General features: G+C 39.7%; 1 protein-coding gene across 1 annotated transcript in view; it reads left to right on the forward strand.

Annotated features, from left to right (window-relative positions):
* Nucleotides 1-653: 653 nt before the first annotated feature.
* Nucleotides 654-12,902, forward strand: part of GUCY1B1 (guanylate cyclase 1 soluble subunit beta 1) — a 33,474-nt gene continuing 21,225 nt past the window's right edge. Inside the window, exons 1-2 of the mRNA XM_007461870.1 lie at nucleotides 654-750; nucleotides 2,230-2,348. Of these exons, the coding sequence (XP_007461932.1) occupies nucleotides 2,256-2,348 (93 nt within the window). The 5' untranslated portion in view covers nucleotides 654-750; nucleotides 2,230-2,255. The remainder of the gene's footprint in view (nucleotides 751-2,229; nucleotides 2,349-12,902) is intronic.

Consider the following 12,902-nt stretch of genomic DNA (forward strand, 5'->3'; position numbering starts at 1 on the left):
CTCACCTACTCTTCCCCCATCCGGGGCTCCCAGGCTGCTCAGGGCTCCCTGCAGAGATGCTTCGCACTTGACTCCATTGCCAGCTTCTCAGTGCTGCTTCCGGCTGTCGTACTTGAGTCCCTTACCCCTTTGCCCAGCTTTATTTTTCTCCAAACTACTTGCCATTGTTATATATGTGTGTGTGTGTGTGTGTGTGTGTGTGTGTGTGTGTATCTTAGTTATATCTTAGTTTTATGCCTCTTCTGTCTCCCCTCCTAGAATACATTTGTTCCAAGAGGTTGATACTCTCTCCTGCTAAAGACTGTATCCCTAGTGCCTCTAACTGTGCCTGGTACCTAGAGGGACTCAACACATACTTGCTGCCCATTAATTTAACCAAAAGTTATTTCGTGATCATATGTAATATCAGGTATAGTATTGGGCATTCGAGTACTATACAAACGTTAATCTTGTTAAGACATACTTAAATATGTCATTTTTAATTTGGGGAGGGGGGATGTGAAATAAGATCTTTGTAATCCCTAGACTTTTTAGGTACCTGTCACTGATGTCACCCAATTTGCCAAGAGTAAATTCTCTTCCAGGTATGCAGCCATTTCTCACAGGATCACTGGAGCTGTCCTTTTCTTTGTCTTGCTTTTGTTTCCAGAAGAGAGGCACAGTTAGATGAAGAAGGGCAGTTTCTTGTCCGAATAATATATGAAGATTCTAAAACATACGATCTGGTTGCTGCTGCAAGCAAAGTCCTCAGTAAGTTACATGTGACTGTCCTTCTTTGGCTAAAGCCACCGTAGGCGTCCAAAGGCGTGCGTGGCCCGAGGTCGCGGTGTGAGCTGCGCAGGACGCACTGAGTCCCACCGCTCTTTTTACAGATTCTTTAGAGAAGACAGGAGCTCTCTGCCCCTCCCCACAAAAAGCCATGTGTTGGGGAAGGAAAAAAAAAGCATTGATACTTAATGTAATAAGTTGTTAACGCGATAATAATTTAATGTTGCCATGTCAACAGCACAGGAATTAGAAAAGTGTAGAATGCAGAAAATATTATCTCCAAATCTCTTTTGTAATCACAGGTTTTGTTAGGTGTTGAAAAGAAACAAGAAACTGAGGTCTGCATCAGGCAAAACTCATGCAAGGAAGGCAAAGTCCAAAACAAAAAAACTTCATGGGAAAAATGTTGTTCTCAGAGTAGTATCTCGCATCCTCACGGCACTTAATTTACAGCTAGGCTACAGGTTGGATAGACTAGATGGATGGTTTTTGGCTTTGTCAAATATAGCTAGGAGAGCAAGTGCTACCTTTTGCAGGATACAAGAATTACCAAAAAAAAAAAAAAGTATGGTAAATTGTTAATAATAAGAAGAAAAATATCTTGCCTCGTTGGTAATCAAAATTGACACAAATGTGAAATAATTTGTATACAGATTTGGCAGTTAAAAAAATATCTAGTGTAGTCAAGGGTAGAGTTAAAGAGGAAATCGTGCACATTTAAAATCTGTTGGTAAGATAGTTTTTTTAGAGAATAATTTTGCGTCATCAGTCAAAATCTTTTAAAAAATGTTCAAACCCTTTAGAAATTTTTCTTAAAGAAATGATTTGATTTATTAACATTAAGATTTATGGGTGTTTTCATTTCAGAGTTAACTTACATTATCAAAAATTGGAAAAGCCTACATTTTGAACAAGCGGGCATTGGTGAAATAAACTGTTGCATATCTGTGTTGGATAAAATAGTGATTAAAATTGATATTAAGAAAAAATGTTAAATTTTAGGAAATATTAATAATTGAATATTAAGAAAAACACAGGGTCTTAGGGTACATACTGTATGCAACCGAGTTATTAAATATGGATATTTATATAAAGAAAAATAATTTTGCACCACAATGTTATCATGTGCATTCTGGATGATTTTCAAGATCCTTCTGTATTTTTTGGAAAAAGTAGGTTATACCTTATGCATAAGTTGAGAAAAGCTCAAAATTTTGTCATGCAAGCAGAGAAACTGTTTTGCTTTAAGTACAAACTTACCCTGTTAACACGTCAATACGCTGTCTTCTCAGATTTCATTGTATTTTCCTGGCCAGATGTTTTTCCTGTGATCTGTTCACTCTGCACAGAAATTGAGGATATTTAACAGTTTTTATTATGCACTTGTCTTCATTCCTCCCACTAACAATTTTCCATCTCTAATATATTTTCTTTCTGTTGCCTCTCAAATCTATAAACTAGATCTCAATGCTGGAGAAATCCTCCAAATGTTTGGGAAGATGTTTTTCGTCTTTTGTCAAGAATCTGGTTATGACACAATCCTGCGTGTGCTGGGATCTAATGTCAGAGAATTTCTGCAGGTGAGCAGTTTGAGGTCCTGGAGCTAAAAGTTCTGAGTTTTTGATTTTCCAATGTAGTCTCTAGAATCCTTTTGTTCAGCCAGCTGGATGAGTGTCTAACTGCTGAAATGGAATCATAGTGACATTTTTCCTAATTCACGTAAAATAATAATTATTGGATGGTCTTGAATACATTTTAGCATTTTTACTTCATATTTTCCCTTTAATTTTTGGTACTGATGCTGAATACTCAAGTTATAAAGTAGTGGTCTCTGAAAGACTCAACATGTTGTGATCTTTGCAGCTGCCTTTTAAAAAATAGTTCTTTGTGCTAGTAGCTGTGGTTTTATGTATGTAACGTGGGCTTACTTTCTACTTGTAAGTCACTCCGAGTTTGCATAGCGTAATTAAAGAGTGTATCAGTATCTGTGATGTTCTACCTGGAGCTCACTGTTTCGGAGAAGCGCCTGCCACCAAAACAAATTTGAGAATCATTGCTCCCGGTTACATATTAGTTAATCTACTCTGGAGAGGAAAATAGGAAATCTTCCAAAGTCAGTCTCAGGTGAAGTCAAAGATAAATAATGACGTCAGAGGCCTTTGTCTTCTTGTGAAAATTACCTTATTATTATTATTATTTTTTTATTATACTAGCAAATGACACATTAGGTGGGAGACTATTTTGGGATTGACTGTCCTATTTTAAGCACAGGCATTTGTGAGACCCTCTTCTTGAAATGTGTTAACATTGAATGTTATGTGGTTGTTTGTAAAGGATATTTCTAAACTGGCTGCTGAAAGCAGCCAGATCTTGCTGGAAAATGATGTCAGTGCAATACTAGCTGAACCGGAGCCCAGTTTGGGGGGAATGTAAACTACTTGCAGTCCAGCTGCATTATTGATTTAACAGCCAAAATAAGAACTGTAGTGTTTAATCAAAATGGTGGTGGTTTACATAGTGACATTTTTCTTATAAACTAAAAGCAGCATTAAATCAAGATGGAAACTGGTTTGTGGTCCCTGCCATGGATTTACGAAACTGCTGGTGTCCTAAAAAGCTGCCACTTACAAGTGAAGCAGCTGCCAGGAGATATTTAAATTAACCTCTAACAGGTTGTATTTAAATGGATTACTTTACATGGGTTAAAGTTTGAGATGTAGACGTATTTGGGGATTGGGGGGTTTTGAATACATTTCCATTTCTAATACGTCTGTTGACTGCTGTCACCTCAGCTAAGTTTCAGTTGCAGTTCCTCTCCCTTAATTTTAACATTGTCAGTGGCCACATCTGTGTCAACAAACGGTTTACTTTTTTTTTTTTTTTTTTATCCTTTACTCATTGTGACCGACTGCTAGGTGTGTAGTGGGACACCAGAGGATGGGCAGCTCCGGAGGTTTCTCCTGTTCTAGAGCTGCCCTGCCCGGCAGGATGGTCTCCACGTGAATGCTCAGCCTGTGAAACGTGCTCTGGGTAAAACACACACCAGGCTTCAAAAAGAATGCAAATAGCTCCAACCTATTTTATGTTGATTACATGGTGAAATGGTAGAATTTTGGAAATACTGAGTTATATAAAAATGTATCATTGACGTTTATTTCACGTGGCTCTTTTTCCTTTTTTAAACATGGCTACTAGAAAATTTAACGTTACATGAAGACTAATGTTTGTGACTTGCCTTAATGGCTGTTAATGCCTTTTATTTTCCCTGGGCAGCATTATTTTAAATAGTCCTGAGTCTGTTTTCCTCAAAGTCAATAGGCACTTTTAGTTAATATACCTTTAAATTACACACGATTTTATTTTATTTTTTTCTTTCGGTGCAAGTGTGAGCAATGAGGAAACTGGAAAGTTAGAATACTGTAAAGTTTTCATCAGTATTGTCCATTTTTGATTGAATTGGTTTTTCCCTGGTTTTGAAATTAATATCTTAATGGAAAATTGGCTACATTAACATACTGCTTTTCTTAAAAGTAGATATTTGTGTTATGAGTAGGCTAATTACAAACAAATTAAATGGACCGTTTTTCTGTAAAACTGACTATGAAATAAAGCAACTGATTTTCTTAAATTGTTTTAAGATCCTAGCTTGCATTTAAAAATTGACATTCTTCATTACATAAAATAATGAAACATTCTTCATGGTAGACTTTAAAGAGTTAGATAAACTGGGCCTTATTCTAAGGATAGTTAAAAGATTATTTTTGTCCTTCACCACCTGACTTTACACAGTCACTAAATCCTTAGACTCTATGTCGTAAGTACTGAATTTTCAGAATCCTACCACTTTTCTTCATTCCCCTACCCTTCCGTGGGACAGTCTACCATTATATACAGGACGGATCGGTTTCCCCATCTCTCTGCATGACCCCTCCATCTCCTCTCCATTCTATAACTAGTGACTTTTCTGAAATGCACATAAATCTTCTCCCATCAGTTACTTGCTTAAACCCTTCAGTGATTCCCAGTTGCTCATTGGAAATGTAAAAAGCAACTAAAATAATTGAAACTACTCACATCCCCGTCTGTCTCTCCTCTTACACTCCCCCAGCCCAGCCAAACAGGACTTCTTCCAGAAGGTTTTTTTTTTTTTTTTTTAAACTTGCTCTCTCCGTCCTCTGAGCTTTTGCACCTGCTCTTCCCTTTGTCTGCAACACTGTTCCTGCTCCGTTTCAGCTCGACCTGTCCTCTTCATCCTGCTGGTTAAATTACTTCTTCCAGGAAGGCTCCACTCTGCTCTCCTGGCTCTACCCTGTTTGAATCAGGGAACTGACATTTCTCATGTTTTCACGGTACATCTATTTCCTCACCCATAGGAGGTCTCGCACCGTAGATCATTTCCTGTTTGGGGCTGGAATATAAATGCCATGAGGCCAGAGGTCGTGTATAGTCTCTTAATGATGGTATCATCACAGACATTATCTGGGAATGAAAGAGCATTTTTTAAAATGAATATTTGATGTTTGTACAAAAATAGGAAGCAAATACCCCAATAGCTCAAGATTCTTTTATTAAGAATAATAAAAATCCATTTTGAGTGAGGCTACATAACTTTGTTTAGAGGTTGATTATAGGTTGAACTATAGACGAATAGACACACTCTAGACCAATTTCTTCTTCATGCGGGCGTGGCAAATTACTGCTTATTCATTAACATACAAGTGACATTACTTGTATCTATTGAAACTTTTACAATGTTTGTCCTAATATTTCCATCTGAGGCTCTCAGGCAACAAGAAAATAGCTACTGAGGTTGTACCGCGAGAGACCACTGGCCATGCGTCAGGCTGGGTTCCTTCATCCACTCCCGTCCTTCTGAGGAGGGCTTCCTTGGGGGGTGTCTCTCCCGGCCTCTCAGTGGGATACATTATTGACAGCAACTCCCTATTAAATATACATATTTTTGCTTTTCTTGAAATAAGTTTTAAGTTTTCTGAGTACCAGGCACAGCATATAACAGGCAATCAATAAAGAGTCTTCAAGTGGTAGAATTCGTTAATTCTGAGTTCTATGTGTATACTTTTTATTTGGCCCAGGCTGTATTATCCAGATAACACCTCTGTTCCTTTATGCACATTTTATACTCAAGGAGTTGCTGTATAGATAGTATCTATAGTTTAGTTCCGGAAAAATGTTTGTTTCTCTCATGGATTTTGTCATTTCCTTTGATTAGTGAACTTAAACAATTTAACAATTTACCAGCTTGAATAATGGACAGTTCTCCTTTGAAAGGCTTTGCTGCCAATAGCAAATTCCCGGCTCTGCTTACACACTCTCCCTTGCATTTTCAAAGTCATTTTAAGAATTTTTACATCACGCCTGTTTTTAGTCTACCTCAAGACTTTCACAAAAAGAGCTACACATCTTAAATGGATAATGTAATAAAATATAGGTTTTAGAGGAAACTTTTTAGAAAGATTATTCTTCCAAAGACATCACACAATTTGGAATTGATTTTTGTTAAATGTCCTACGAAACCATCAGTTTGTGGACTATTGATAAAAGTAGATAGTCCTTGCAATCAGTTATTATCCTTTTGCTGGTTTAGTAACCGAAAACATGATTTATCAAAAAGAGTTAAACAAGGGACTTCCCTGGCGGTCCAGTGGTTAAGACTCTGTGCTCCCAATGCCGGGGGTACGGGTTCGATCCCTGGTCAGGGAACTAAGATTCCACATGTGGTGTGGCCAATAAAATAAAATAAAATAATAAGTAGACAAGAAAAAAAAGAGATAAACAAGAATAGGAAGATGTTTTGATTTAGATTTTTGGATTTTACACATTTTATCTGGATTTATTGTCTTAAAGGTAAGACTATATTTCAGCAAGAACTTTTTCTCTATTCTGCCACTTTCTTATAAAGTGTGGTTTCATGCTGCTGCTGCAGTAAATTTCTATCTGAAGCTTCTAGTGTATTGATTAAAAGAATGCAGAGAACAGATAGGATTTGAAAGCTCCATAAAACATACAGCTGGTAAGGAATGTCCAATCTGATGGTATTCCCAGCCTAATCCACGCTCCCCTTTACTTTCTGATGCCCTATTGCATTACTGCAGATTGTGTTTTCCCCAAATTGCCACACTAATGTCTCCCATCTCATACGCTCTGCTGCAGTGTGATTGTGCCTCTCCCCCATGAAAGGGTGGAGTCCCCTTCCCATGGATCTGGGCTGGCTTTAGTGATTATTTGGCCAGTAGAATATGGCAGAAGTAACATTCTGATACTTCCTAGGCTGGTTCATACCTAGGAACTCTTGAAGTTCCCATCTGAGTATCTGGGAGCATTTGCTCTTGGGAAGTTCCCTGACATGAGACGCTCAAACCACAGGAGGGGCCTGTGCAGGCCCTCAGACAGCGCTGCTGTCTGCGCTCTCAGCTGTTAACGATGAGTCCGTCCGAGCCCCTGTCTCACTCCAACCCGAGGACTTCCCACCTGAGTCCAGACAGCCCACAAAGCCATGAGAAATAATATTAGTGTGTTAAGCCAATAAGTTTGGGGTGCTTTGATATGCAGCGGTGGATAATTGCGACAGCACTCTGTGTGTTGTTTTTCCTTTTATGTTTTGTGTCTGTGTTAGTGTGTGTGTGTACATGTGTACCTGTATTTACGGATGGATGAGTAGAGCTTTGAGTTGTCCGTGTTTGAAGAGATAAGATGGTTTACGACCTCTGGGTCTGGAACGCAAGTCAGTCCACAGCAGGGCTACTGATTCATTTCCAGTGGTGTCTTGTTATTTATTATGTTATATATATTTTTACTTCCCCAGTAATTTTACAGAGGTAAAATGAAACCTAAATGAGCGTGGAAAGCTGACTATTGAAAAATAAAGGAGCAATTTGCAATCTTAGAGACGAGTCAGGATTTAAATTACGAGGCTGCTTAAATAACGCCTAGGAATCTCAGTGGAATAAGCGAACAAATATTCCGTCAACTGTTCACCGGAAACACTGGCTTCTTCCACTACTTTGGGTTTGGTGGCATTTTCACTTACTTTCCCAGTTCATAGACCTAAGAGTCTTCTGCCAGGGCCTTTGTTCAGCCTGCAACGGGATTTTTTTCAATCCGTGTCGGCTCCAGGGTTTGGCTTCTAAAAGACTACACTGTAATTTGGCCAGCCCACCAGGAGCATTCTGGGGTTGATGGCAGATCTGAAAGTCTTAAATGTTTGTGCAAAGTGTTATTTCGGGGAATAGGATTTTTCCTGAACAGCTGTGAAATTCTAATATTTCCCTAAATTATTTATAATGTGTCTTAGGAAAAAATGCACCATTCATTTTATTTTTAACTTTTGAATTTCAAAAAAGAGCTTTTCTCAAAATCCTAAACACCAATTTCTATAACCTGTGTCTACCTGAAAAAAAAAAAAACGCACAGTGTAAGAGCCATGAGTTGAGTTGATTCGGTGTGTTGCTGAGGACTGTAGCCAGGGACACAGCCTCTCGGGTGACTCAGAAACCGTGGCACAGACGGAAGGGGCAGGTCAGAGTGTATGTGGTGTTGGTGAAAGGGGTGTGTGCAGTCAGGCGCACGTCTCGGTACCAGGTGTCTGCTGGCCACCAGGAGCAGGGATCTTAGTTAATGGCTTTAGTGCTTTTCTGAGTGGCAGAAGATGCAAGAATCCAGGCTCATCAGAATTTCCTAACTACCTGAGAGCCTGTTCTAACATTTTTTTCATCCCTGATCTTCACCCTGAATTCTTTCCTGTGTGTATTGAAGGTCAGCAACTGCAGGGGCTCAATGACTAAATTCTTGTAGAACCAGGTGAGGAGTGACATCCCTTAGTTGGCATCTGCAATTTTAAAGTTGACATGCTAGAACTCTTGAAGGAAGATAATATTTTAGAATTTTAAGAACTTTTTCTTTGAATAACTCGTATATATTTTCACAATTTTACGAAATATTGATTGTCAGAAGTTGTATATGCACGAGATTTTCTTTTAAACATGAATTTAAAGGCAGTATTATAATAAGCGAAATAGCTTACACAGGTAATTCTATGACTCTTTGCCTTTTTTTAAATTAAATTTTCTCTTGAGAGGATGGTAATGATAACTATAAGTAGTTTTAAAAATATCACCATTTAAATATTTTTAGTGACTCTGGTACAATTTCTTTTAAAATAAGGCCTTACATTATTTCTTTAAAAAAAAGATTCCCTGTAGCTTTTCAGTTGGAAGGCTGTTTCTCAAGGAGCAGCTTTAGGTAGAAAAGGCACAAAAGTATCATTAAACATTGACCCGTACTTGCTGTGAGCTCATGATACTCACACCCGGACTTGGTGCTTCCCAATATGTAGGGGTGACTTTTCCACTTGATCTGCGTCTTGCTTGTTTCAGTTTTTCACATTCAAATTCTAACATAACATCTTTCTTCTAAAACTTAAAATGCTTTTCAAATTGCATGACTCTCACAAGTAAATATTGATGCTGGTCTTGCTTTTCAGAAGTATGAGGAAGAAAAAGAAAGGAAATGCTGTCCCTCATCCTCTTTCCTTAAAAAAAGGGAGGTTTGCAGTGACTGATTTTTTTAAGATTCTTTCCAGCTCTAGACTGCAGTAATGCTCTCAAGTAGCACAGACAACTCCCTTCTCCCCATCCCCTAGAATAAGGATTCTTTTTTTCTTTTAATTAGTTAATTGATTTTTTTGGCCATGCTACTCTGGCTCTGTGTTTGCGGGGTCTCAGCACCCCGACCACGGATTGAACCCAGGCCACTGCAGTGAAAATCCGGAATCCTAACCACCAGGCCGCCAGGGACCTCCCTAGAATAAGGATGCTTGAACGCTGAAAAATCTCTCTCTCTCTCTCTCTCTCTCTCTCTCTCTCTCTCTCAACACTTTCAAGGCAGGGTCTTACTACACCCGTTTATGTGCATCATTTAGGAATTTTTAATTAGATGCCCTGGAAACAGGGGATTGAGGTAGTTAATTACCGGAAAACTTTGCCTCTGTAAGTATGTATAAGCTTATTTGTGCCGTGCATAGTACAAAGAGAAATTTTGCATTTATTTTGAAGCATTCCAAGGTCTTTAAAAATATGGAACTTCAAAGTAATATGTCTCAAAGGATTAATAAATTCTCTTTTGGTCCTAAATCTGTGGGGTGTACTAAATCCCAGGACGCCAGCACTAGTTTTTTCTTCTGTAAATGATAAAGGCTGGAGGACTTACAAGTAGCAGAATTCCTGAGAAACAGTACATTCATTTTGCTTGTAGAAAAAGCAGTAAAATGATACCAGGACATTCAGAGAAATGAAATGAAAACCTCAGACCAACCTTTTGGCATCTTGAGGCAAAATAGATGAATGAACCTGCTCTGTGTTCCTTTCCTGTTTCCTAGTGTCATAAAGCTAAGGAGAATGACGTGAAAGCGTATTTGAGGTTTGCTTTACTGTTTCCTGGGAATCTACTTGTGCTGAAATACATGGGTTTATATTTTTTTCTTTCTCTTATTTGTGTACTTCTTTGTAACTAGCCATTCAGCTCTTTTCTTTGTATAGCCACCTCCACGGATATATTTAGAAGTAAAACAAAACCAGTTTTAATTGAAACTCTTGTTTTCCAAAATATATTGCTAAAACCATGTGGACGAATAATTAGCTTTGTATAGATGGTGTTATAAAATGTAGACAGACAAGGTTTTTCTCTTGGCTATTTTGAGTATCTTTGTTGTGGCCTTTGAGGTTCCTGCAACAATTATAGTCTGTGAAGAAAGTACATTTTTAGCAGTACAGATGTACTCAGTTGAAAATAATTTAATATATAATCATGAATTCCATTTCTCATAATAGACAGGCAGTGGTAATCACTTCAATTTTGAGAGAGTAAGACCCAGTAAGGGAAGCTGTAACTAAAGAAATCCCAGGAGTACTTTTTATGGTTAGATACTACCTAAAGAAAATCAATATTACATTAAGTGGTATTAAATCTTTTATGCTCCAGGAAAGCACTTTAGTTGTCTAATTAATAGCAAACTCGACAAAACAGTCAATCCCTGGAGAGTTGGTTACCACAGAGACTTATTAAAAGATTGACATGACCTCATGTGTCTTGATTTCCCACTTGCTTTGAATTGATAAAGTTAAGCAACATTTTATTATTAATACTTTAGTATTAACAATACCTTTAAGGCAAATATTAAATTAAAATGGCGTTGTTTAATTAAATTATTAAAATTAAAACGTCCCCACATTTAGGGAGCAGTGCATGTCCCTGTGTGACTCCTGGCCCATCTCTCGCTTTCTTTAGCATCAGTGATGCAGAGAAGGTGGATGGTACCATCGGTACCGCTTCCTGCCACCTGCTTACCTGCGTACAGAAATGTGCTCATATAATATGACACAAGATGAAAACAGATGAGTGTGAACGTAATCTAGGCATATTGACTTAAGATGTACTGTATGTGAACATTTTACAGAAGAGAAATTGAAAAAAAAATTACATATTTCAAGTTACTGTTTGACTCATTTTTAAATTTTTTCATGAAAATGAGCCGCAACACAGTACCCGGGCCTGACTACATTAGGAAATTATTTTAGGAACAAGGACAGCAATTTAGTTCAGCAGCAACAAGCTGAATTGTGACTTTGCGGGAAACATACAAAACTCTCTTGATGATCTTTTTTCTCACCAGCTTTTCTATGACAGCGTTTTCGCAGCATCAGCAGATGTGTAAGGGGTCTGGCAGGGTTACGACGGGCAGTCTTCATGTCTCCCTTTCCAGGAAAGGGTTCCTGTGGGAAGACCTCGTCATAGGAAAACCCTCCGTGTTACTTAGCAAGTGAAGTCGTCTCAGGCCTTCAGCTGCTCGAGGTTTCTGTGAACTGTCCGCCCTTAGCATCTGCTGTGTTGGGTTCCTTTTACCTGGCAATGGCAGCCTGTGGAGCAATCAGGACCACTTGGTATTTGAGTTAAGAACTGGCCTGACTTGATTATAACAGGTGGAACTGGGGGGCAGAAAACGAAATTTTAGCCCTAGGCCTGAGGGCATTTCAAAAAGAAGCCAGCTTCACCAGTTGAGGGGACTCAATTGAGCCATGTATCCCAATCAGAATGTCAGCCTTCGTGACCTCAGCTCTGCGTCTTTGGACCCCGTCCTTTAGTCTAACCCTAACCCTTGTAGGCACCCAAAGCCACTCTGCACATTGGTTTGTGATCTAAACCACGAACCGCTTACAGTCCGGCCCTGCCCCTTGCCCACGGCTGCAGCGCACAACCTGCGTGACTCACGCGCAGTGCACATGCTTTATATGCTGCACAGACAGCGCACGGATGAGTGTTTGGCAACGTAGGGCCGCACGTGCCCTCACGGAGCCGCCTCCTGCCATACTTGCGCCGCGTCCTAACTGACGTCTTACTGGATCCTTGTTTCCCTAAACTGGCCTCTCTGAGACATCTGGAACAAGAACCATCCTTCTGTTTTGGCCCCTTTCCACACCTCCTTTTCAGATGTGCTCCTTGAGGCCCAGGGCATCCTGAGCCCGTTTTGCTTTTCCCATTCTCTTTAGTAATAATCCCCAGTTATTGACAGGTTCCTATTTGGTGAATTAGCTGTTTTACTTCCACCATGACAAATGCCCACAACCATAAATGCTTAAAACAACACACATTATTATCCTGCACTTGCGTAGGTTGGGAGGCCATAGGGGTCTCCCTGGACCGTGGTCAGGGGGCCAGCAGGGCTGTGGACGGGGATGGGGTATGTGGAATATTTCCTCGCTCGTTCGGGTGTAGGCAGAATTCAGCCCCCGGGGCCAGATGTAGGGCTGTGGACCAGTTTCCTTACCGGCCATAGGGGGGGCGGTGGGGGGGGCTTGTAAGGCCCCAGGCTCTCCCTGGGCCCTGCGTGCGGTGTCCTGTTCCTCAGACCCTGTTTCCTCCTCAGTTCTCACATCTCTCCCTGCAACCAGGAAAGGTTCTTGGCACCTAAGGACTCAGTCGCTCATGGGATAGGCTGGGGCCCAACCGTAATCTTCCCAAGCAAGGTCCATAACCTTAGTGCCATTTGCAAAATCTTTCTTGCCGCGTGAGGTAACATGTTCAAAGGGACTAGGTCTGGAATCCTGGGGACGCCATTATTT

The sequence above is a fragment of the Lipotes vexillifer genome, unplaced genomic scaffold (genome assembly GCF_000442215.2).
Source record: "Lipotes vexillifer unplaced genomic scaffold, Lipotes_vexillifer_v1.1 scaffold214, whole genome shotgun sequence".
NCBI classification, from domain to species: domain Eukaryota; kingdom Metazoa; phylum Chordata; class Mammalia; order Artiodactyla; family Lipotidae; genus Lipotes; species Lipotes vexillifer.